Genomic DNA, 26875 nt, shown 5'->3' on the forward strand with positions numbered 1-26875 from the left:
TCTTTTCTTCCTGTTTCGTCTCCCCTGGAGAAAGTGATCTCAGGAACACACAAGACTTAACTCTGCTGGAAAAAGCCCCAGATGCTCTCCCCAGGGTACCAGGAGATTAAGCAGGCCTGATCTGTAAGCATCCTCACTCCAGGGGTGATAACAAGGTCACTCTGTACTTAGGTTTGGCTTTATAATAATACATCTGGCATCGATAGAGTTTCCTTCTTTTCAAAGTGCTTTCCTATTTATGATCTCATTTTGCCCTCACAGGAGGAGGAAAGGGAACTGGTTCGGATGAGCAAACCTGAGTTTCCCCTGCTTTGGGGCTCAGCAAGTCGCTTCACCTTTCTTAGGTTCAGTTTCTCCATCTGTATTGTAATTGCTGTTGGGTGCTCATGGTTGTATAATGCAAGTGTGCCCGTGAGCTGAGCGGGGAAGTACTTTGGGAAATCCAAAAAGCTGTAGACAGAAATGTGCTGTGATAATAAAAGTCATTTACATACTCTGGACCTTGAAGAACTGAAAGGAACTTAAGAAACTCAGATTTTCAGGCTGTCTGTTTCATCCTAAGACTGGTTGCCTTATGATCACAGGATGGCTGCCAGAATGTTCTGAGAGCTACATGCTTCCTTATTTACATCCATCAGGAGAAAAAAAGGTTTTCAACCTTTATTTTGTGAAGACCCACAGATGATCATAGGCATGGACACGACATACGACTTTGGGAGGCTCAGATTTTTGGTCTGTCCTTTCAAGAGACATTTAAACTGTAGTTTGAATGCCATTGTTAGTGTTGGCTCTTTCTCCACCCCCTTCTCTCTCACACAAGAAAGCATATCAGGCTGCAAGTGAGAGAGATATTATTGTAAGGGTAAACTTGATTTCACTCAATTTATTTTCCAAAAATGCAAACTCAGGATCCTTATAGGTAAAAAAATGCTGACCCAAACTGACTTGAGCAAAGGATAAAATTTACTCACTTGTGTAATAAAAGAACATCCAGGGGCAGATGCTTCAGTCATGGTTGGATCCAGGAGCTCATATGGTTTCATCAAGACCTAGACTATTTATCCATCTCTAGGTTCTGCTTTTCTTTGTATTGACAGTTTCAGACAGAGTGTCTTCATGAGGGATAAATGGCTTGTGGCAGCCTTAGGCTTGTATCCTCAAAGCCAAGCACCCTTCATGAAAAAAGAACTTTATTTTCCCCATAGTTCCAGCATACATCTTAAGATTAAGACTCATTGGACGGACTTGGAAGCACTGTCTGCTATCCTTGAATCAGCCACCGGGTTTGGGTTAATGAGGTATGCTAATTGGCTAGGACTGTGTTTTCTCTCTCTCTCTGCACCATGGGGGAAATGGAGAATGGAGGTGTGGTCAGCCTCATCTGAACCATATACACTAAGAGTGGGTGTGGAGTATTTCCCAAAGGAAAATTGAAGGGCTGTTACAAAAACTAGGAGAATGGAAGCTGGGTGGGCAAAACCAACAGATGTTCACTACAGTGAACAAGATACTTAGACAATTATTAGTAAGAAATTACTTACAACACACATTGCAAATGGGTTGTGATTTGCCAGTGTGTTAGAACAGTGTGATTGAAACCTTTCAACCCTCTCATTTTCCAGATTTCCTTGGAGCTTGATGAGTTTGTTTTGGGCATAACGAGTTGAAGTTTTGTTTGTAATTTTGGTACCTCATTAGAGGTTTTCTAAATGTCAGGAGCCAGCCTAAGGGCTCTTCTCATGAGTCTTCCAAGAAAGAAATTGCCACTCCAAAGGTAAGGAGATTTCTAAGGCCTGCTTTATATAGATAGCATCCGTACTTCTTTCTGTAGAAAACAAACTTACAAAATTTAACACCTCTGATTTCCTAACTTTTTCATGACTCAGGGGTAGTAGAGGGAAGTGCAAGTTTTATCACCTGGATTTAGAGGCAAGGAAATTGAAATAGAGAAAGAAAACCAGGCTCACGTGTAGGCAGCATGACTAGCTACCTCCTTGATATGACTTGAGGAGCTTCACAAGGCTTACTATTTCTGGAAAGCTCTAAAACAGTCTCTGCCATTGAAATGCTTTCTTAATGAGAGGTGTGTAGTTTAACTGCATCAAGACGTTATGTTGGCTGGAGGCCAACACATAATTAATGCATTTTTAGGGGTCAGTTCAATTTAACAAATCGTTATTGAGTACTTATTACTAGTTGTATCATGTAGGGTGATTTTGTTTGCAAGTAACAGAAAATCCAGTTCCAACAGTCTTAAAATATAAAAGGAATTTATTGACAAGCCCAGTGGTAAGGTGGCCCTCAGGTGAGGCTTGATCTGGAAGTTCACCAAAGACCCAGTTTCTTCTCTCTTTCTTCTCAGATTTTCAGGCTGTCTGCTTCATCCTAAGACTGGTTGCCTTATGATCACAGGATGGCTGCCAGAATGTTCTGAGAGCTACATGCTTCCTTATTTACATCCATCAGGAGAAAAGCAGTTGTCCAATGAGTGTATGAGGGTGAGGCAGTTTTTTCCCAGAGAATATCTTCTCATATCTCACTAGCTCAAACTGGGCCATGTACAGCCTATTCCTAGACCTAACTTTGTGGCCAGGAGGATGGAATATGCTGGTAAACAAGGACCATACCTGCACCATCTTCCCTAGATGCACATGGGCTGGATGTGGGGGGCAGAGGTTTTGCCTCAATGGAAATCAGTTTTGGGCTGGAGACATGGATGTGGTAGTTAAAGACGTGACAGTGGAGATAAGTAGATTCAGGGTGAGTCCCAGGGGCAGTGCAGGGTGAGTGAGAAGGAGCCCTGACTCCTACAAAAGTGGGAAAAGGAAGGGGGCTTAGGGGGCTGGAGAAAGTGAGGAGAACACTGTGTCAAGAAGGCCGACAGGAAGAGCAGCTCATGACGGAGGGGTTGTCTCAGAGGCCAAGTGACATGAGGCCTCAGCAGAATCTGTTCAGTCCGGCAGCCGGGAGGTCACTGGTGGCCCCTGCGGAGGGATGCAGTGGGTGAAGGAGAGTCAGTGAGGAAAGAGGTGAAGTGAGGTGGTGGAGGCAGTGACAGGGGACCTCACCCCGCAGAGCCTGTCTCTCCAGGTCAAGGGGAGAGAGAGCAGAATTCAGAGAAGAAAGAGAAGGCTCTCTTTCTCGACAGGGCCTGAAAGAGGTTAAGTCATTTTTGTATTGGGGTGTTTAACTGGTTGACGCTCCTTTCCCTGGATGGGGAGGGAAGATGCGGGCATAGCAGGTAGGGGCTGGGGTCTACTACAGATTGTGAACCACAGCATATAAACCCCAAATTCTTCCTTCCCCTAGACTAGTAAGGACTGATGGCACCCCAGGGCCCCCATCTATAATGCACCCAGGTACCCAGGTACCTTCTTGCTCTGCTCCTCTACCTGGGCCAGCCCAAGGGCATCTTCCAGGGTAGCTTGGGCACTCTGAGTGATGGCGAGTATCTCCACTCCTCTCCACTTCCCACTTCACCCTAAAAAGGAAGGTACTGGGTCCCCTTCAAACTTCATACAAGGATGCCCCAGACTGCCTAATCTGCAGACTCCATGCCACAACATCCAGGCTCTCCAAGTCCTCTCCCTTTCACTCCTGTCCTCATCTTGCAACTCAGTCTTCATCTGTTTCAAAATCCCTATTTGACCTGCGGGAGCACCTGTGCCTTGGGAGGATGGAAGAACATTCTTTACGAGGCGTTAGCCCCTTTCTGTCTTCCATCTTTCTGCCTCAATGGACTCACAGACCCTTCTCCTTTCTATCTCTTGCTGATAGTGTCCCTGCTGACCCCCTCCCTCTCTACCTGTCCCCTTGGGAAACACCCTATACTGATGGGCAGAGCCTAAGGACAAGCTGCCGTGACTGGGCCCATGCCAAGTTGTCCCCAGCCTAGATCCTTCTCTTTCTACCTCTGCTGTTTAGTCAGCACCTCAGAGAGGAAATCTCAATGAGGGTGTTTCCGAGGCTTGGAGAAGGGAAGGGAGAGTTCACGGCTTCACAGGAATGCTCTAATTAACGCCTCTAATTAGCACCCAGAGGCGCTCCAGCTCCCTTTGGCCTGTGCACTGTAATTGTCTCATCACTCTGCCTCAGACCTGGGCATTCACTGGAAGCGTGAACCACTTCTGAGGTGCCAGAGGAGGATTCCAGGAAATGCGGGAGGCCTCGGAGGAGTTTAAGCCCTTGGCTGGGGCTAAAGCTGCCCTCATCTGGGTGCCAGGCACTGGCTTCTGCAACACGGGAGCTATGAGCTTCTTCTGTGGAGTCATATCCCACCCCACATCTCCTCTCTATAGTGAAGCATCAGCTACCTCGGGTTCCAAGTGCTCCAGGCTTTGCATTCCACCTCTGCCTGTTCTGAGTAACAACTGATTTTAGCATGAGACGAGCTTGCTCTGTGCTCAGCACTGTGTCCCAACAGTAGGGACACAAAAGTAGATTTTTTCCTACCTTTACCTCCCTCCTGAGGGTAATAGTCCAGCTCCAAAGGCAAGACTTAGCAAATAAAATATTTAGAGAACCAATCAACTTTGTATTCAGTTCTGGGACGAATAAAATCAAGGCAATACAGGGAGTCAGCATAGTCTAGAGCTGTGCTATCCAATATGGCAGCCACTACCCACAAATGGCTATTCAAATGCAAATTAAGTAAAATTAAATAAAATTTAAAACTCAGTTTCTCAGTCATATTAGCCGTAGTAAGTGCTCTCTGGCCACATGTGGCTAGTGGCCACCATATAGGACAGTGTAAAATTAATGTTTTTACTTTGCAGAAAGTTCTATTGGGTACCGCTAGCCTAGAGTGACAGAGGCCGACTCAGAGAACAGCTATGGCTCTGGCTGGGCCTGGAAAGATAGTAGAATTAGATGGAAGAGGAGGGGAATGGTCTTCCAAGGGGAGAAACTGTGAAATGATGTTCAGAGGTTGGGATGAACCTGGAATGTTGGGGCCACACCCAGGGAGAGGACTAGCTGGAGCAGAGTTCCTTCTGAGGAACTGTGAAAGCCATCATCACTCTGCTAACAGGCGCAGGCAGTAAAAGGGAGAAGCCCATCCTCTTCCTCTCACTTCTCAGTCCCACATCCCATCCTTCATACTTACTCTACCCCATGGGGAGGAGAGAGTTCCGACTGGACCTTGGGCTCCTCATCTCAGGGGAGCGGCAGCTTGGCATCATAACTAGTTATTTGCTCTGTTTGAAAACACTGCTGGGGATGGACTAGGATGGGAATCTGGACCTGGTCTTTCTTCACTCGATATTAGAATCACCAAATACTAGAGCAGAACAGAGCTTGGAGCACATCCAGTCTTCCCTATTACAGATAAAGGGATTATGGCCCAATGGGGACAGTGACCCCAAGGTCACACAGCTCAGCAGTTAGCAGAACCAGATCTCCTAAAAGCCAGGATTCCTTCTCCTTCCAGTTCATCCTACTGCTTCTCTGAGAGATGGGCTGGACCTGCTTTTCTTTAAGCTCTGTGCCAGTCTCCCCCGCCCCCATTCCCATTCCAGCGAAACTGCAGGCCCTTAGGGCACTTACAATATGCAAAGGTCTTGAGGCACAAAGGAAGGTCCCTTTGAGCAACTGGCAGGTGAGGCTGGAGCCTAGACAGAGGGGCACTGATGAGGTGGAGGGTTGGCCAGAGCCTTGCCCAGCACAGCAGCTTAAGGCTTTTAGATGTTTAAAGCCTTTTTGCCATTGACAGGCCCTGAGAACTGGTGATCATGGCAAATAACAAAATCTGCTTTAGAGATTTTTAATCTATTACATTTTTTTTTATTGCTTAACACCCACATGATTCCAATTCCACCTAACTTCAAAGAAAGGAAGAAAGACCTGGTGGTGATGAGGTCATTCAATAGAAACGTTTTGTTTTACTCTCTCTCCATTTAAGAGCAGTTCCTCCTCTGCTCTTACTTCCTGAAGCCACTCCATGGCTTCTTTGTGCCAGAGAGGTGAGGGAAGCCCTGGGGACAGGCTGTTTTTACAGCTGCGCTGAACTCCAACCCGAGAGCTGTCCATCCCACTCCTCACACACTTGGGCAACTCCAGTGAAGAGCGAAAGGATGTAAATCACGCCCTCCCACACGTGTTCTGAGCTCATTTGTCTCTGAGCCTCACCCAGGGGCCTCTTAAGTTCTGACTATTAAGCAGTGAGCAGAAATTGCCAGGAAAGGTGACTCTAGCATAACAGTAAGGGCTACCCCATGGGCAAATCTACGCTAGTGTCTACAGGTGTGCCTTGCTTTAGACAATAAGGGCATTGACAAAACCCTAGACTGATGGGACCACACACTGGTCAGGGTCACCACCACATCTTATGGAGGAGGAAACTGCTTTTCTCATAAGCCTAGTGAACTAGATGGTCTCCAAGGGCTCCTCCAGTTTTGACAGTCATGAGTTTCTGAAGATGTGTAGATATCAGATTTGTAAAACGCGCTGTGGGAGCTCACCAGTAATAACAGAGCTAACATTTATTGTATTCATTCTGGGCTCCAGACACAGTGCAAAATGCTTTTCTTGTGTTCTTTTGTTTAGTCTTCAGAATAAGCTTTAGAGTCACCAGTTAGCAATTGATTAGAAGAGCTGATGTGCTGCACCGCGGAGCACAGTAGACGGTACTTTCTGGAAAGGACCAAAACTCAGCTCCTTGCACCTGGAGGGGTGAAGGGCCCCAGCTCACAAGACTACATGCTGTTCCCAGACCTTTCCTTGTGGGGACTTGTGCTCTGAGGCAACACACTGTCTTTATTTCTCTTTGAAATCTGCAGAGGACTTGCAGCATCTGCTGCTTATTCTGTGAACTTAGGCCAAAGGGAGGCCCCACAGAGGCCCCACAGCCTCCTCCTCACTCTACTTTTTGCAGCACCCTGGTGTTCCTGTTTTGATCATCTGCTCTCCTGACAAGCCCTCCAAGCCTGCAAAAGCCCAGTTGTGGACCAGCATTTGTCTGTCTGTCTGGTACCTGTTTTTCTCTCTTTTAACCAGGGCCATCTAGAGTAGGAGTACTCCTGCAGACAGCAAATGCACCACCACCTCACATATGTCTCAGTTATCTGGACTGAGAGTCCTAAATTCAGATACTTTAAGGAACTAACCAGGTAGCGTGATGAGCGAGACCCACCGGGTGGGCCCTGGGTGGTACTGCTCAACTCTAGTCTGTGTTTGTAAAATTTAAGCAGGAACCACTGGCCCAATGGTAATTGATTTTTTTTTGGGAGAAATCTCTTCATTTTTACGAGTTGGCAACTATTTTAAGAAAATTGTAAAATACCATGTAGGATAAGCTAAACATAACTGCGGGCTAGACTCAGCCCTCGGACACCCGATTCACAACCTGTGACAGAGGTTTTCACTTGTGTGGGTTTTAGCGGTAGGAATTATCCAGGGAATCACTCAATTCTTCACTTCACTTGGTGTGTGTATGGATGCAGACCTTGCTCTTCAAATTATAACTGCCCAGTGTTTGGTAAGCTGGGTTGAATTGACAAGAGCGATAGAGGGGTATCCCAAGACCTGGGTTCCAGGCTTATTTTGCAAGAAACCAGTTGTGTGGCCTCACTCACCTGAATCTCTTGGTTTGAGCATCCTCACTTATAAAAAGGAAGCATTGGTGAAGGGATCCTTAGGTTCCTTCCAGCTCCAAAATTCCATGCATCTATGACTTTAATTTCAGTGATTGAATTACTTCCTTTTGTTTGTATCTAAAATATCCAGAATAGGTGCTTAGAGACTCAGGTTTATGGTGCACTATGGAGAAAAATCTGATTTATTAGAGTAAGGGGGAACTTTAAAGTACAATTTTTTCAAATGGCTCCCCTAAAAGGAGAGGCTAAGAAAGAGTTCACTCTACAATGAAGTGCCACCTCACTTCCCCTGTTGCAAAATTAATTGCGAATTTCATTTGAAATCTGGGGAGAGCCGATGGAGGAAGAAGGACAAATGTATCAATAAAGAATAGTAAGAACAGGTAAGGAGTAAGGATGCGAAGGAATTAGAGCCCGGATTCATTGCTGGTGGGCATGTAAAATGGTGCAGTCCCTTTAGAAACTAGTTTGGCAGTTCCTCAAAATATTAGACATAGAGTTACCATAGGACCCAGCAATTTCATTCCTAGGTATACATCCACGAGAAATGAAAACAGATATCCACAAAAACACTTATACATGAATGTTCATAGCAACATTATTTATAATAGCCCCAAAGTGGAAATAATCCAAATGTCCATTAAAAATTTTTAAAATTTATTTTTGACAAATAAAAATTATATATATTTAAGGTGTGTAATGTGATGTTTTGATATATGTATACATTGTGAAATGATTATCACAATCAAACTAATTAACATATCCATCACATCCCATGGTTACTTTTTCTTGTGTGTGGTGAGAACACTTGAGATCTACTCTTTCAGTAAATTTCAAGTATATAATACATTATTAACTATGTTCATCATGCTGTGCATTAGGTCTCCAGAACTTATTTATCTTATAACTGAAAGTTTGTACTCTTTGATCAATAACTTCTCTTTTCTTCCACCTCCCAGCCTCTGATAACCACCATTCTACTCTATATTACTATGAGTTCAACCTTTTTTTGAGATTCCACATATAAGTGAGATCACGCAGTATTTGTCCTTCTGTGTCTGGCTTATTTCACTTAGCCTAATGTCCTCCAAGTTCTCCCATCTTGTCTCAAATAGCAGGATTTTCTTTTTTTAAAGGTTGAATAATATTCCATTATGTGTATATATCACATTTTCTTTATCCATCCACCCATTGATGAATACTAGGTTGTTTCTATATTTTGGTCATCGTGAATAAAGCTGCAATGAACATAGGAGAGCAGATATCTCTTTGAGATAGTGATTTCATTTCCTTTGGATATCTACCCAGAAGTGGGATTGCTGGATCATATAATAGTTCTATTTTTAATTTTTTGAGGAACCTCCATACTGTTTTCCATAATGACTGCACCAATTATATTCCCACCAACAGCGAACAGAATTCCATTTTCACCACATCCTAGCCAACACTTACCTTTTTTCAAATAATAACCATCCTAATAGGTGTGAGGTGATACCTCAGTGTAGTTTTGTTTTGCATTCCCCCGATGATTAGTGATGCTGAGTACCTTTTCACATAGCTGTTGGCTATTTGCATGTCTTCCTTGGAAAAATGTTGCCCATTTTTTAATCGGATTTTGTTTTTTGCTATTGATATATATATGAGTTCCTTATATACCCTAAATATCCATTTGAGTGGATAAATAAAAAATGTAGCATAGCCATACAATGGAATATTATTCTCCAATTAAAAGGAATGAAACCCTCATACACGCTACAACATGGATGAACCTTGAAAATATTATGTTAAGTGAAAGAAGCCAGACACAAAAGGTGACGTATTGTATGATTTTATTTATATGAAATGTCAGAAGAGGCAATTCTATAGGGACAGAAAACAGATTAGTGATTTCCTAGGGCTGGGGAGGATGGGGGAAATGACAAGTGATGCTAAGAGAGATGAGCTTTCTTTTAGGGCTGATGAAAATATTCTGGGGGCCTGCCCCATGGCCGAGTGGTTAAGTTCGCGCACTCCGCTTTGGTGGCCCAGGATTTCGCAGGTTCGGATCCTGGGCGCGGATGTGGGACCGCTCATCAAGCCATACTGAGGCGGCGTCCCACACAGCACAACCCAAAGGACCTACAACTAGAATATACAACTACTTACGGGGGGGGGCTTTAGGGAGAAGAAGAAGAAGAAGAAAAAAAGGAGATTAGCAACAGATGTTAGCTCAGGTGCCAATCTTTAAAAAAAAAAATTATGAAATTAGATAGTGGTGACGATAGCACAACTCTGTGAATATACTAAAAACCGCTTACTTGTCCACTTTACATGGATGAGTTGTATGGTATGTAAATTATCTCTCAATAAAGTTGTTTTTAAAAAGAATAATAAAGCTAAAAGAGATTTAAATGAAGCGATGGATGAATAAAAAGTTAAACAAAGATTAATTAGAAACAGGAGAAAAGAATGTTATATAACCAGGTTAAGTTAGTAATATATCTTTTTAGAGAGCCTCATTTTATTCTGAGAAGAGGCTGCTTTTAGCAGGCAAATTATGATTAGGGAAAGGGATGGTTAGCAATCAGAAATTGTGACTTTCATTCTTGGCTATGCTCCTGCACACAGCATTGTTTTTCTGAGTATTTTTAGGCAGTGTTTTGAAGCTCAAGCAGCCTGATACTCTGTTTTTCAACTCCATTTGTTTGAGTTTGGCTGATTTGAGTTAGTAATGAGGATGCATTATGGCAAGGGACACTCATGACATCAGTACCAACAGGGCTGTCAAAATTCCGGAGGCCTTGCCAAGCCCCAGTGAGTTGCCCCATGCCTTGCAAAATCCAAATCGCAAAACAGGAAGAGTGGAGGACTTGCTAGCTGGTGCTCCGTTTGGGGGATTCTGTGTTCAAGTGCCAAAGGTGAAAATATTCTGGCCAGAAGCAGTTGATTTAATTCAATTGTAAGGGCAATTTCAGTGGAACCCAAATCCAGGCCATGCTTTGTCAAATTCTCTAGGAGGAGGAGTCGCAAACTGGGACGTCTACAGAGGTCTGGCAGGTAAAATAGAGGAGCCTACCTGGTCAAATGGAGGACTCCCTGTCCCACATGAAGGGGGAGCAGCGTCTGCTCCATTCATGTTGCTTCTTGCAGCATATAAGGAAGGACTAGGGTTGCCCAACCAACCTTCTGATTTTCCAAAGGAAGCTGAAGACATGCATTTTTAAATAACTAACTTTTCCTTTCTAAGTGTTTCTATCTAATTAGAATAAAAAATACAACCACCCACAGAATGGGAGAAAATATTTGCAAATCATATATTTGATGAGGGACTTGCATCTAAAATATATAAAGAATGCTTACAATCCAATAATTAAAAAAACCTCTCAATTTTAAAATGGGCAAAGGATCTGAATAGACATTTCTCCAATGAAGATATACAAATGGCAAATAACGACGTGAAAAGAAGCTCAATACCTTTAGTTATCAGGGAAATGCAAATCAAAACCACAATGAGGTACCATTTCATATTCACTAGGATGACTAGAATCAAAAAGGAAGATAATAACAAGTGGTGGAGAGGATGTGGAGAAATTGAACCTCATACACTGCTGGTGGGAATGTGAAATGGTGCAGCCACTTTGGAAAACAGTTCAGCAGTTCCTCAAAAGATTAAACATAGAGTGTCTGCATGACTCAAGATTTCCATGCCTAGGTACACATTCAAGAGAAATGAAAACATATGTCCACATAAGAACCTATACAAGAATGTTCAAAGCAGCATTAATCACAATATCCAAAAGTGGAAATAACACAAATGTCCATCAACCGATGAATGAATAAACAAAATAATATTCCACATAATGGAATTAGTGGCAGTAAAATGGAATCAAGTGGGGCCAGCCCGGTGGTGCAGCGGTTAAGTGCGCACATTCTGCTTTGGTGGCCCGGGGTTTGCTGGTTCGGATCCCGGGTGCGGACATGGCACCACTTGGCAAGCCATGCTGTGGTAGGCATCCCATGTATAAAGTAGAGGAAGATGGGCGCGGATGTTAGTTCAGGGCTAGGCTTCCTCAGAAAAAAGAGGAGGATTGGCAGCAGATGTTAGCTCAGGGCTAATCTTGCTCAAAAAAAAAAAAAAAAAGGAATCAAGTACTGATACATGCTCCAACATGGATAAGCCTTGAAAATGTTATGCTAAGTGAAAGAGGCAAGTCACTAAAGACCACGTATTTTGATTCCATTTATATGACATGTCCAGAAGAGGCAAATCTGTGGTGATAGAGAATAGATTAGTGGTTGCCTAGAGTGAGGAGGATGGAGGGAAATGAGAAGTGACTGCTAAAGGTTGTGGGTTTCTTTTTGGGGTGATGAAAATGTTCTAAAATTGATTCAGGTAATGGTTGCACAATTCACAATTCTGTGAATATACTAAATACCATTGAATTGCATACTTTAAAGGAGTGAATTGTAATGGTATGTGAATTATATCCCAATAAAGCTGTTATGAAAAAAGAATATAGTAAGGGCCACACAAAATATATCTGTGAGGTTGCCAACTTCAGGTTCTCTGATGAGGACTTGATCAAATGCATGCGAGGTCTGGAAGGGGCTGATCAAAGCTGAATTCTTAGGAAACCAGAGAAAAGGGTGATATGCAGGTTCTAAAGTCACGTGTCTATTTAGTGATAGAGCCAGGGCTGGAACTTGTCTATTTTTTTTTTTTTTTTGAGGAAGATTAGCCCTCAGCTAACTACTGCCAGTCCTCCTCTTTTTGCTGAGAAAGCCTGGCTCTGAGCTAACATCCGTGCCTATCTTCCTCTAGTTTATACGTGGGACGCCTACCACAGAATGGCTGCCAAGCAGTGCCATGTCCGCACCCGGGATCCGAACCAGCGAACCCCGGGCCGCCGAGGAGCGGAACGTGCGAACTTAACCGCTGCGCCACCGGGCCGGCCCCTGGAACTTGCTTGTTGACCTTGACCTCTAGGCCATGCTACCTCTATCCAAAGCCCAGCTTTTAAGACATAATCAGGAAGGGATTGTGAGAAGTCAACATCAGGAACAGCTGGATACACTCTCTTCCCTTTCCCACATTTTACAAAGGTCCTTCAAAGACTTCTTGAGAAAAGGATAAAATATGGTAAAAAGGAATATTCCTTAAAGGAAGAGACAAACATAGGGCTTCCCTGAGTCTTTCTTCCTATAGCATGGGAGGGTCTTTGTGTTTCAGAGTCACTTTGTATGTTTCTTATTCATTTACACTCAGCTCATCAGTATGTTGTTTGTGCAAGAATCATTTGATGTCCAAGAAACCCTCTGGGCCTCTTTAAGGTTTTTCAAAAATTTGAATCAGAGAACTGAACTTTGCCAAGAGTAAATGGAACTCAGATATCAAAAGGTCTGAGTTCAGTTTTCATTGAATACAAAGGGTGAGTGGATTCTGAACTGAGCCAAATGCATTCTCCCACCCTTAATTTACAGTACATTGTTTTGGCAGACTCTACAATCCTGAAAGTTGGCTTTTCTTCTCCCATTCCTTTCTAGGGTGTAACCACAAGCCTATCTTTCAGTTAACTTTACAAAAAATATGGCCATATTTAACAATTTATGAGAGCCTCACTCATCACTGTTTCTATAGCTATCAATTTTATTAGAACAAATGAAAATGTTTGAAAAGGTTAAAAGTCTCCCCTGAAGTTGTAGTTTTGTTTGCTATCCAACGAGAATTTGTGCTTTTTAAGTCTTCTCATCTAGAGGTTTATCAAGAGATGTTGCCCCTCTCCCAATCAATGGTCAGGCCATCAACCAGTTAGCAAGTTGAATACTGGAAGACTACTATTGCTCGTGGTGCTCACATTTGGAGGATGGAACAGGTCCTTCATTCTGTCTTCAAAGGAGAAAGGGTCAGAGAAATGATTAGTACTTTGAGTTTCCTTTAAGTAAACAAAACAAATCTTGAAAAAAGCCAACAATGCAGAGCAAAATTAAGATCGCCTTAAATTCTGCCACCTTGAGATAAGCATTGTTAATCTTTTGTGGATCATTTTCCTTTTATTCTAAAAACTGTATCTATCAGTATAGGTATGTATATATATATATAATTACAAAAATAGAATATTACATTGTTTCATAATCTACTTTTCCATTTCTTAGTTCATGATTAATTATCAATATTAATAAATTTATATCTACTTCATGCATGAAATTCAGTTGTACAGATGGAACATAACTTACTTAAATGATTCATTGGGAGTCTTTTGATTGCAAGTGACAGAAAATCCGTGTCAAACTGACTTAAACACAAAAGGAAATTTTTTGGCTGACATCTGAAAAGTCCAGCGGGAGATCTGGTTTTAGGCATGGCAGGATTCAGGGTTCAAATAATGTTCTGAGATTCCTGCTTCTCTTCCTTTCTTTTTGCTCTGCCGTCTGCTGTTTTGGTGCCATCAACATGTTGCATGTAGAGGCAGCTATTCCAGAATATATGCATCCAAGTTCTTGCCTGGCAGAGGGAAGCAAGCCTCTGTTCCAGCACTCACTGTGAAAATTTCACTGTACTGGTCCCATAGCAATCTCTGAGCCTATCACTGTGGCTTATGCCTGGGTCACAATAGATTCCTGGAATCCAAGTGTTTCACCAAGACAACATAGACTGAAAATGAGGGCGAGAGGGAAGGAGGAGAAGATGGGTCCTCTGATGGAAATAGGAGGATGGTTACCAGAAGGAGAATGGATGAATGTTGTGTGACCAAAATAACAGTTCCACAATTCAAATACTTGGACATTTAGAACTCATTTTACAGTGTTTCCTAGGGCTTTCGTAAAAAATACCGCAAACTGGGTAGCTTAAACTGAAATTTATTGTCTCACAGCTCTGGAGGCTGACATCCAAAATCAAGGGATCCTCAGATTTGGTTCCTTGTAAGGGCCATGAAGGGAAATCTGTTCCACACCTCTCTCCTAGCTTCCTGTGGTTGCTGGCAATCTTTCGCATTCCTTGGCTTGCAGATGCATCACACTGATCTCTGCTTTCATCTTCACATGGCCTTTTCTCTGTTTCCAAATCTCTCTTTTTTATAAGTACACCCGTCATATTGCATTAGGGGTCCATCCTACACTAGTATGACCTCATCTTAAATAATTACATCTAAACAACCCTATTTCAAAATAAGACCATGTTTTGAGGTACTGGGGGTTGGGGTTTCACCATATGAATTTTGGGAGGACATAATTATACCCATAACATGTTTTCACACACTTAATATTTCTGGCTACATTTAAAACCCATCCAGTCTGAGTTTGAATGATGAATCAGGTTGCCTCCCTCTTTCCACTGCATGGATGACGTGACCTTTGGCGTTCTTTCCTTATGACTTAGTGATTAAGTGTTTGGGGCTGGGAATCCATCCTGCTGCCTGAGTGTCCACCACAGTCCCACCACTCACTAGCTTGTCGACTTTGGGCAATTCACTTACCCTCTGCAAACCCATCGTCTCAAATAGTAAAATGAGGATACTAGTCCTTCACTCATCGGGTTGTTGTGGGCTAGGCACATGGTGCTCAGTAACTATTAGTCAACGTGCTGCTCCACTTTCTCAAACACGTGAGGGCTGCAGAGCCAGGAGAAGAGCCTGACATAACCCCGGTGTTCTCACTCTCTGGTGATAATTCAACTCAACTTCTCCCCGAGGTTCTGCAGAAAGAAGTTCAAGACGGGGAGAAGTGCTTTGTCATCCTGCAAACAGGAATTCAAATCCGGTTCAGGGAACACAGAGTATTTCTCTTTCTCTCCTAAAGCCAGATGCTATAAATTCTGAGACTCCTCCCAAGCAGTGTGATTACGAAATACCTGTTCCCTTTAGGTCCCACTTTATCTATCTGTCTGACATCTCCTTTTTTCTCTTACAACTTGATCTTTCCCATCAAGTTGTGGGCTGGAACCAATCATTTTATTTACAACCTCTCTTTTTGGCTCCATAAATTTGAGGAAATGAAACAGACGTCTCCTGCTTTCCAAGGCACCACATCTTTTAGTTCTTCCATACTTTTTCTACCAGGCCTAATTTAGCTTGTCCAAATGCTTATTGAATAACAACCAGAACTTTGAGCTCTTCGAGGCAACAGAATGTATTTGATACAGGTGTATTAGACATTCACCAAAGTCAAAGCGAGAGCTGTAGGTCACCTTTAAAAATGTGCTCATTTTCATTAGCAAATATTTCTTCAGTGCTGACCCTGCCAGGTGCTGTTCTAAGCACCAGGGACATAACAATGAACAAGAGAATCACTGTCCCTACCCTCGAGGACTGCACATTCTGGACATTCATTCATGCAGAAAATATATAATGAGCACTTACTACATGTCAAGTATTGTTCATCATTAAACAAAACAGACACAATTCCTGCACTGATGGCCATGTTGTGTGTGTGCGTGTGGGGGGGTGCAGAATACAATACATATAAATAAATTTTTATCACGTTAAAAGGTGATAAGTGCTATGAAAAGAATAAAGAAGGTAAGAGGGATTAGGAATGTTGGCAGAGGTTTACAAATTTTTTTGTTTCTAACTTTATTTGTTATTGAGGTCACATTGGTTTATAACATTATGTAAATTTCAAGTGTACATCATTATATTTCAACTTATGTATCAACTGCATGTGTCCACCACCAAAAGTCTGGTTGCCATCTGTCACCACACAAATGTGCCCCTTTACCTCTTTCACCCTCCTCCTGACCCCCCTTCCCCTCTGGTAACCACCAATCTATCTTCTGTACGTATGTGTTTGTTTGTTGTTGTTGTTGTTTTATCTTCCACATATGAGTGAAATCATATAGTATTTGGCTTTCTCTGACTTATTTCACTTAGCATAATGGCCTCAAGGTCCATCTATGTTGTTGCTAATGGCAAGATTTCGTCTGTTTTTTTTTTTTTAACAGCTGAGTAGTATTCCACCGTGTGTGTGTGTATACATATATATTACATCTTCTTTATCCATTCCTCTGTCAATAGGCACTTAGGTTGTTTCCAAGTCTTGGCTATTGTGAATAATGCTGCAATGAATGTAGGGGTGCATAGATTGTTTTTGAATTAGTGTTTTCTTGTTCTTTGAATAAATACACAGAAGTGAAATTGCTGGATCATATGGTAGTTGCTTTTTTAATTTTTTGAGGAATCTCCATACTGTTTTCCATAGTGGCTGCACCAATTTACATTAGCACCAGCAATGTAAGAGGGTTCACTTTTCTCCACATCCTCTCTGACACTTGTTATTTCTTGTCCTTTTAATAATAGCCATTCTGGCAGGTGTGAGGTGATATCTCATTGTGGTTTTGATTTGCATTTCCCTAACAATTAGTGATGCTGAACATCTTTTCGTGTGCCCGTTGGCCATCTTTATATCTTCTTTGGAAAAACATCTGTTCAGATCCTCTTCTCATTTTTTAATTGGGTTTTTTTTGTTGTTGTTGAGTTGTATGAATTCTTTATGTATTTTAGATACTAACCTCTTATCGGATATATGATTTGCAAATATCTTCTCCCAATTGGTAGGTTGTCTTTTTGTTTTGTTGATGGTTTCTTTTGCTGTGCAGAAGCCGTTTAGTTTGATGTAATCTCATTTGTTTATTTTTTTCTTGTTTCCTCTGCCTGAGGAGACATAGTCAAAAAAATACTGCTAAGACTGATGTTAAAAACCATACATCCTATGTTTTCTTCTAGGAGTTTGATGGTTTCCGGTCTTACATTCAAGTCTTTAATTCATTTTGAGTTAATTTTTGTGTATTGTGTCAGATAGCAGTCTGTTTTCATCTTTTGTCATGTGGCTATCCAATTTTCCCAACATTATTTATTGGAGAGACTTTCCTTTCTCCCCTGTATATTCTTGGAGATTTACAATTTTAGATAGGGTGGTCAGGATAGGTTTCATTGAGAAGGTGATGCTTGAGCAAAGACTTCAAGGCAAGGTGAGGGAAAGGTGAACAAGGGAGCTGGGATATTTGGCGGTAGAGCAAGTCCAAAGGCCTTGGGGCATGAGCATGCCCAGCTTTTTCAAGGACAGCAAGGAGACCAGTTTAGCTGGAGCAGAGTGAGCAACAGAAGGAAATGGGTTAGGGGCAGATCAAGTAGCGCTTTTAGCCTGAGTGAAATGAACCATTGGAAAGTGCTAAACAGCAGGGACGTGATCTCAGACTTCAAAGGAGCGAAGTGTATTCAGGCTAGACTGTGAAGTGCCAAGGGGCAGCAGGGAGGCCAGTGTAATCAATCACGCGGGTAAGGCAGTAGTGACTGCAGACCACAGTGAGGACAGGTCGGGTGGTGAGAAGCCATAGGACTAGGGATGGATTCTGACGCCAAGGCCAACACGATTTTTTGACACACTGAATATAGGGTGTGAAAGAAGAGGCAAGGATGACTCCGGGATTTTGGCCTGAGCATCTCAAAGCACGGGGTAGACCCTTAATGAGATGGCGAACACTGTTTGGTGGAGCATGCTTTTGTTTTGTTTTACGTTGGACCGGGAGCCCGGTTGGGACATGTTAAAGTTTGCGGTGCTTATTAGTTATCCAGGTGGGGTGGGCAGCCGTTTTTCGAAGCTGCCTGGAGAAGTGACTTTGTGCACATCTCTAAAGCCTCAGAAAGTGAGACCCTGCGGAGGTACTTCTAGAAGTAGCCACGTTCCCCTCCCTTCCGCTCTCCCCAAGGACAGAACATCCCTGGAGGGCAGCTCGTCGGGCAGCATCCCCTTCAGCCGGCAAAGCCCTTCATTTTCCTCTTTAGGGAATGGCGAGAAAAATGAACAGAAACGACGTGCCGCAGCAAGGCCACCCCCCAACTCGCTGTAGGGAAACGACGCCCGTTAGGGTCGAAGGGGAAACCGACTCCCTGCCTCCCGCCCCGCGCCGCACTAGCTCGGGCGGTGGGCGGGGCCTGATGGGGGCGGGGCTGCGGCTCGAGCGCGCGCTACAGAGGGGGGCGTGGCCGGCTCCTCGAGCGCATGCTCCCTGCGCAGCGGCTCCCTCCCTCCTGCCCCTCCGCGGTGATCAGCTGGTCTGTGCTCCCCTGACGTGAGCCTCTGCACGTCACCGCCGAATGGCAGCCTCCAGAAAGGCACCGCGAGTAAGGTGAGGGGACTCTGCCGGGGAGCCGGCTTCCGGGCAGCGCGCGGCTCCCGGCCCGGGCGCGCGTGTTGCACCCCGGAGGGTAGGGACGAGCGGGTGAGGAGCGGCGGGCGGCCGCCAGCTGTTGGGCGAGGGCCCCTGCTTGCCCGAGCCCCCGGAGCGGGAGCAGGGAAGGGAGCCACGCAGCCCGGCAAGTTCCGGTGCGTTTCCGGCGGGGCCGCGGGCACCCCCGGCAGCCAGAGCCCGCCTCCCGGGCGAGTGTCCGCGGAGCGGCCGTCGCCGCCCCCGGCCCGGCTGGAAGGCCCTGCCGTTGCAGGAAGTCGGCCCCTGCTCGCAAGTGCCGGGGTCCGGGGAGGTGGGTGAGCCCTTGCCCTCGCTCCACTTCCCCGGGAATCTAACCCTCACATTGCGACCCGGACAGTACTGACACGTGCAATTTGCTTTACTCATCTGTTACCGCCACAGAACCAGGCAACCGCGGGCCTCTCCGTACTCAAATGGTTTCAGAGGCTGTGTAAAGAAATACTTGGGCATAATCTCCAGGAAAATCTCCCCGGTAACCTGTCCTGGGTTCTCCCTGGCTACAGAGAGGTCAAAAGGATAATGCCCGGCCTCACATTTAAACACGTTTCAGTCTCTTCAACCCCCACAACCACGATATACTTATCAGAGCAGCTAACAAAGTGGGAGACTGAGAGAGACGTTCTGAGTTTACAAAGGCCAGAAGCCAAACTCCCCGGTGATCCACACGGGCTCAGCCATCCTCTGACCGCTTCAGACTTGAATGAACACGCTTGGCAGCATGGCCAGCTCACTTACTGAACACAGACCATGGCTTGTCCCTTTGTTTGTGAGTGGACAGATCCCAAGCTGACCTTGACCTGGACTTGACCTTGCTACACATGTTAGGGATGAGTACAGAACCAAACCTGCCCTGTGGAAGGGTGTGAAGTATGGCAAACCTGCATGTAGAAGGAGCTGCCTGTATGTTAAATGCTGGAAATGGAGCCAGGCATGTGGATAATGATGAGTTAGGCCCTAGGTGGAGATGAACCCTTTGAGGACCAAGGTGATCTTTGCTGGATTTATAGAATCACAACATTTTAGGGGCAGAAGGGTCCTTCAACATCAGCAGGTAGAGCCTCCCTAACCTCACACAACAGCCCCCTGAAAGACTGAGAGAAGAGAGCCTGTTTGCCCCAGGCATCTCCCCTAGTGGCGGACTTTGAGTGCTATTCAATGTAAAATGACTCAGTTTAGGTGATGGGAACTGAACTCAAAATTGACAAGTAAAAAGGGGTTGAGCTGGCTAGTGCAGCTGAGTCCAGGAGACTGACATTGGCATCAGATTTGGCCTCTCTTGGCTGTGATTTCTTTAGTGTTGGCTTCATTCTCAGACAGACTTTCTCCTCATGGCAGGTTATGATAGTTCTAGGCTGACAGCCCCAGCAGAAATAGAGCCTTCTTACCTAGTGGTTGGAGCAGAAATCCCACATTTCATTCTCACTGGGCTGACTTGATCCTTATGTCTATCCCTGAGCCAGTCATTGTGGCTGGAGGGATGGATTGACCAGGTCTGGGTCCCAGAACTTGATGGGTGAATGCGTGAGACTCATCTCAACTCTGTGGACTGAAAATGGAGAAGAGACATTCTCAAAAGGCAAACTGATCAAAAGGAGGAGGGATGTATTCTGGCTAGGCAAATACAACATCGCCCACTTCCCCACCTTAGAACTTGTTCCATTCTACCCTTGTCTCACCTCATGAGGTGTGATTGAACATCTTAGTCCTTGTTTTGCCCCATCTGGAGCAATAGACATGTGTGATTCTCATCTTGGACTGGGGGAGGGTAGAGGATAACCAGAACCCTCATGGGATTTCTTTAAAAAAGAGAGAGGGAGAAAAATACGCCTTAACTGTTTTATGCAAAGATTGAACAGGAGGTTCTCTGCACACTTCTTTCCTCTTCACCACCTCATGGCACATCATGACCTTGAGAAGGTATAGGCTAGAGAGGCCCTGGGAAGGGGAAGAGCACGGAGCTGGCCGTTGGGAGGCCTAGACTCTAGTTCTAGACCAGCTCTGTCACCAAATAGCTGTGAGGCCTTGAGCAAGTTGTTTGATCTCAGTTTCTTTGTCTAAAGGAGGGAGCTGAGTTGGATGGTCCCTGAGGTACATTCTAGCGCTAACATTTTATGACAGCTCTGCTTCAACTGAGAGCCTGAGAATGTATCTGTCCAAGTAAGTGAAGGGTGGATGGATCTTGGACTCTAGAGACTAGGTTATGACAGAGGCAGGACAGCTGATGTTTAGCTGCTTCCTGGCTCCTTTGATCCTGACAGGAGGGGAAGGTGGTGATGCTTGCAGAGAGAGCTTGAACTCACATTCTCTGGGAGCATCACCTGTCAGCCCTGATTTCTGGTCTTGACTTTGCAGCTACTGAGGAGTATGGGCTGTGGCAAGTTATCTTTATTTCTTCTCTTGTAAAGGGAACAAATAGAGCTACGTCTGAATAATCTCCCTCCAGCTCTCTTGTCCTATGTCTGAACTAGTCACTGGGGCCAGTTAAATTTGAATATATACAGAAAATGACTTCCTTGGCTTATAAACGTGCATATGAAGTTGAGGGAAATCAGGTGAAAATGTGATTTGTTTCTCTGTCCAAGAAAAAGTTTTCTCATTTTGTAAAATGTTGTAACAGCTTTATTGAGATACAGTTTATATATCACACGATTCACCTATTAAAATATGCAATCCAGGGGTTTTTAGAATATTCACAGAGTTGTACAACCATGACCACAGTCAATATTAGAACATTCTCATTACCCACAAGGGAACACTGTGCGCATTAGCAGTCACTCCTCATTTCCCCCTACACCACCTCAGCTCTGGGCAACCACTAATCTACTTTCTGTCTCTGTGGATTTGCCTATTCTGGACATTCCATATGGAATCATAGAATATATGGTCCTTTGTGGCTGGCTTTTTTTTACTTAGCATAACATGTTGTAGCATGTATCAGTACTTGATTTCTTTTTGTTGCCAAATAATTTTCCATTGTTTGGATAGACCACTTTTATTTATCCTTCCATCAGTTGATGAACATTTGGATTGTTTCTACTTTTTGGATATTGTGAATAATGCTGCTATAAACATTTGTGTACAAGTTTCTATGTGGACTTATGTTTTCAGTTTTCCATACCTAGGAGTAGAATTGCTAGGTCATATGGTAACTCTATATTTAATGTTTTGAGGAACACTGGACTGTTTTCCAAAGCCACTACACCATTTTATATTCCCACCAGCAATGTCTGAGGGTTCCATTTTTCCACATCCTTGCCCATACTTGTTATTGTGTTTTTTTAAATTTTTTTGAGGAAGATTAGTCCTGAGCTAACTACTGCCAGTCCTCTTTTTGCTGAGGAAGCCTGGCCCTGAGCTAAGATCGTGCCCATCTTCCTCCACTTTATATGTGGGACGCCTACCACAGCATGGTGTGCCAAGTCGTGCCATGTCCGCATCCGGGATCCGAACCGGCGAACCCCGGGCCGCCAAGAAGCGGAACGTGCAAACTTAACCGCTGTGCCACCGGGCCGGCCCCTTTTCTCTCATTTTCTGGGTTTTTTCTCTTTCTTAATGATATCCTTTGAAGCACAAGTCTTTAATTTAATGCAGTCCAGTGTATCTATTTTCTTTTGTTGCTTGTGCTTTCGATGTCATGTTTAAGAAATCGTTGCCTAATCCAAGGTCAGGCAGTTTTATGCCTATGTTTTCTTCTAAGAAATATTTATGTCTATGATCCATGAGTTAATTTTTATATATGGTGGAGGATAGAGGTTCAACTTCATTCTTTTGCATGTGGTTATTCATTTGTCCCAGCATCGCTTGTTGAAGAGACTATTTTTTCCTCCACTGAAGGGTTTTGGCAGCTTTGTCAAAAATTAGTTGACAGCAGATCTGAAGGTTTATCTCTGAACTGTCAATTCTCTTTTATTGATCTATAAGTCTTTCCTTATGCCAGTACCACACTCTTTTGATTACTGTAGTTTTATTAGTTTTAAAATCAGGAAGCGTGAATCCTCCAACTGTTCTTTTTCAAGATTGTTTTGGCCATTCTGGATTCCTTGCATTTCCATATGAATTTTAGGATCTCCCTGTCAACTTCTGCGGAGAAACTAGCTGGAATTTGGTAGGGATCCTATTGAATTTGTAGATTATTTTGGAGAGTATTGCCATTTTAGCAATGTTAAGTCCTTTAATCCATGAACATGGAATGTCCTTCCGTTTATTTAGGTCTTCTTTAATTTCTTTCAACAATTTTTTGTAGTTTTTAGAGTGTAAGTTTTATACTTCTTTTGTTAAATTTATCCCTAGGTGTTTGTTGTTTTGATGCTATTGTAAATGAACTTTTCTTAATTTCACTTTTGGGTTGTTCATTGCAAGTTTATAGAAATACAGTTGATTTTTGTATATTGATTTTGTATCCTGCATTCTTGATGAGCTTGTTTGTTAGTTGAAATTTTTTTGTGTGGCTTCTTTGGGATTATCTGTATTCAAGATAATGCCATTTGTAATTGATATAGTTTTACTGCTTCTTTTCTAATCTGGATGCCTTTTATTTCACTTTCTTGCCTAATTGCCCTGAATAGAACCTCCAGTACAATGTTGACTAGAAGTAGCAAGAGTGGACATCTCTGTCTTGTTCCTGATCTTAGGGGGAAAGCTTTAAGGATGATGTTTGCTATGGGTTTTGTCATATTCTTGGTCAGATTGAGGAATTTCTCTTCTTATAGTTTGAGTACTTTTGTCATGAAGAGATGTTGGATTTTGTCAAATGCTTTTTCTGTGCCTGTTGAGAAGATTGTGTAGTTTTTGTTCTTTATTCTCTTGGTATTGTGTGTTACATTAATTTTTGTATATTAAACCAATCTTTCGTTCCTGGGATAAATGCCACATAGTGATGGTGTATGATCCTTTTTATATATTACTGGATTCAGTTTGCTAGTATTTTGTTGAGGATATATGCATTTATATTTATAAGAGATATTAAAGTGTTTTGCTTTTCAATGAAAGAATATGTGATTCCCCTAGTAAAGAATATCTTCTTCTGTCCAGTGAAATTAAAGTAGCAGCCTTCTGAGAGCAGGACTGGAGTGATTGGTGAAAATGTCTCGTATTCTGGTTTTGGCTATGTGGTAGACTGAGCTAATGTGGACCCCTCACCACCTACTAACTCATAACAATGTGGTAAAATTATAACAAAATTATCTTTAAGTTCATGGCTGAATAAAATCCAAGACCCTTTCTGTAGCCTACAACAGGCTCCTTATTATCTCTCTAATTTTGTCTCCTAACCACTTACCTTCACATCTCCCAATACATGCAACTGTGTCACACTGGCCTCTTTGCTTTCCCTCAGGTATACCACACATACTCCTGCCTTTGGGCCTTTGCACTTGCTCTTCCTCTTTTCTGGAATGTTCTTCCCCTAGACATCCATATGGCTTGGTCCTTCAGTTTTTTTAAGGTCTCTGCCTGGCAACCTCATATAAAATAACCTTTCCCCTTACCTCTCTGACACTCTCTTCCCCTTGCCCTGCTTTACTTCATTTCATGGAGCACATACTCACTCTCTGACAGACTGTATTCTTGTTTTGTGTCTCTTGCCTCTCTTCCTGTATCCTTCCCTCCCAGCATCCCTCCCTGCCCTCCCCAACGTAAACCTCTTGAGGTTTTGTTCCCTGTTTTGTCTAGAATGGGGCCTGGATTATAGAAGATTCTCAATAAATATTTGTTGACTGAATGGACCTGAAAGAAAGACAGGTTTGTGCCAGAAATTTAGGGGAACTTAAAGCCTAATTGGTAGCTGGTAAGCTGAGCCTGGGGAGGTTATCAGACACTATAGGTCTTCATACCTGGGTCCAGGACATCAGATTATCCCCGTATGAGGACAAGAAATTTGTGGGCAAATCTCCTAGCTAAGAAATTAAAGTGAAAATTAGTCTCAGAAACAAATAGTAGTGACACTAGTTCTTGTACATTCCAGGACGCATCTCATTCTCATAGGTAAAAGTCTCTACTAAAGATAAGCTTTTAATAAAAGATTACAGAACACAAGGAATGACCCACCAAGATGGAGCCAGCAGACCGAGCAAAGTTGAGGATTACTATCCCAAGACCTTCTAATGGAAACTCTGAAATGAATTATAAAATAAGGGCCTCAAATAATTAAAGCTAAGAGAAGGAATGGGAGCCATAGTGAAAGAATAGGACACCAGGAAGAAAGAAGAGACTAGTTTGAAAAAGGACCAAATAGAACTTGTACATGTGGAAACTGTAGTCATTGCAAATAAAATCTTTTTAGACTAAACAGGAGATTAGGCATAGCTAATTCATGAATTAGAGACTAGGCCTGAGAGGATTTATGTGCCATGCTGATGTTTTATGTGAAACGTTTTTTTTTTATTTTGTTACTGACGCTGGGGTGAGAGGTCTTCCGACTCACAAGGAAAACTGCTAAGTCAAGTCGATGTCCTCTCTGACTAAATCTTGCCACGTTTGCTGTGGTCAAAGTCTGCAATATCCTGTTTTTTCCTCTTCTTAAGGGCGAATCACCAGGATTTTCTGCTGAAAAATTTAAGAATAATTGAACCTAACGAGGTGACACATACAGGAGACCCAGGTGTGGAAACAGGTAATAATTTTGCCTATTAATTAGATGGAACATCTCAAAAGGATTGTAGGTCCCCCCACCCAACCCCAAACTGGAAGAGAAAAGAGGGTAAGGGATTAATAATTGATCATGGCTAGGGGTATATCTGGAATTAAAAACTATTTTGTCCTTTGGCTTCCTGGGTAGTTGGTTACCATTTCTGTATATTTACCACTTTTTTTAGGTGGTATGTTAGAGAATTATACTTTTTGCACTTCCTACTCCTGGGGTGGTGGTGGTGGCAATAGGTTATTATTGAAAAAGTCCTATTCCAGCTTTTTAAATCTCTAATATAATCCTTTTATTGGCTACCTTAGAGATTAGCTTTCAATTTGCATCATAAGATTATGAAATGAGAAAAGTTTATAATGTATTATTGTGCTTTGTAAGTTGAATGTGCATTCAGGAAAATCTTTTTGGGGGACCTTTCTGGAATCATACCCTTTTCCCAGAACTGGTTAGTTGTCTCATTGGGTTGCCAGAAACCTGAATTCTGAAAAGTGGTGTATTACTGTATTTCTACCCCTCTTAAGCCAGTGCTTTTCTATGGATTACACAGGAGAACCACAGCGTTTCCTTTTAGCTGACTGAAAAAATTGATCCCTTGAAGCACATAAGAAGCCATGACTGATCTCCCTTTGGAAGATCAGTGCTATCATTACATGCAATTTTAGGTCCTTTTCCCTTAAAATTATAGATGTATCCAACACATTTTGGGCCATATTAGGTGGGAGGAGAAGAAGAAGGAAGAAGGAGTGGGAAAAAGAGAAAGTAAGGAAAAGGCAAAAGTAGTAGAATCGTTACATTTAGAGTTTGAAGAGAACTTCTCTTTCTTTTTATTATATATGAAGAAATAGAGGTTCGGGGAGCTTCAGCTGTCTGAGATTGCATCCTAGCCAGAAACTGGAGCCCACTTATTTTGATTCCATAGACCTTAGAAGCCTTTAAGAGAGTGTTATGTCCCCTTTATGTTATGTCCCCTAGATAGTAAGGTGTGATAGAGCATGGACTTGGGAATTGGATAGACTTTGGGTCCTGGTTCCTGATGATCCAGTTGACTTGGGCGAGTATTTAACTCCTGTTCCTTTGTCTGTAAAATGGGAATGGTGAAACTTCCTTTGGAGGATTATTGTGAGAATTAACCACTAATATATATAAAGCTTTTGGCACTTGCTCACCACCACTAAAGCTATTGTTGCTGGAAGAGCAGCTTGGCATCTGTGCATGTGTTAAGATGCTGAAATTGGAGTAAACCAGCCCCTTCTATTCTTATAGCAAGGCATGTAGGAATCTCAGCTGGTGCTTCAGATCCAGATTCAAAGACTATTTCTTGAGCTCCTCCAAAGTGCTAGATGCTGTGTCTGGTGCTTTCACATGTTGTCATGTTAAATTTTCCTAGCCCACCCAATGAGGTAAATAGGGTGTGCTTTTCATGTACTTTTAAGCAGTGAAAAAAATCTTTATTGTTTAGGA

The 26875-nt window shown here is 43.0% G+C and overlaps 1 protein-coding gene across 3 annotated transcripts in view; it reads left to right on the plus strand.

Moving 5' to 3' along the window:
• The first annotated feature begins 18429 nt into the window (after window positions 1-18429).
• XPNPEP1 (X-prolyl aminopeptidase 1) overlaps window positions 18430-26875 on the plus strand; it is a 54558-nt gene continuing 46112 nt past the window's right edge. For 2 of the 3 annotated variants that reach the window (XM_070633547.1, XM_070633530.1), the window contains exons 1-2: window positions 18430-18693; window positions 25296-25384. In XM_070633547.1, coding sequence (XP_070489648.1) covers window positions 18662-18693; window positions 25296-25384 — 121 coding nt within the window. In that variant the 5' untranslated portion in view covers window positions 18430-18661. The remainder of the gene's footprint in view (window positions 18694-25295; window positions 25385-26875) is intronic. The other variant, XM_070633535.1, reaches the window with a different exon arrangement.

The sequence above is a fragment of the Equus przewalskii genome, chromosome 1, assembly GCF_037783145.1.
Source record: "Equus przewalskii isolate Varuska chromosome 1, EquPr2, whole genome shotgun sequence".
Taxonomy (NCBI): Eukaryota; Metazoa; Chordata; class Mammalia; order Perissodactyla; family Equidae; genus Equus; species Equus przewalskii.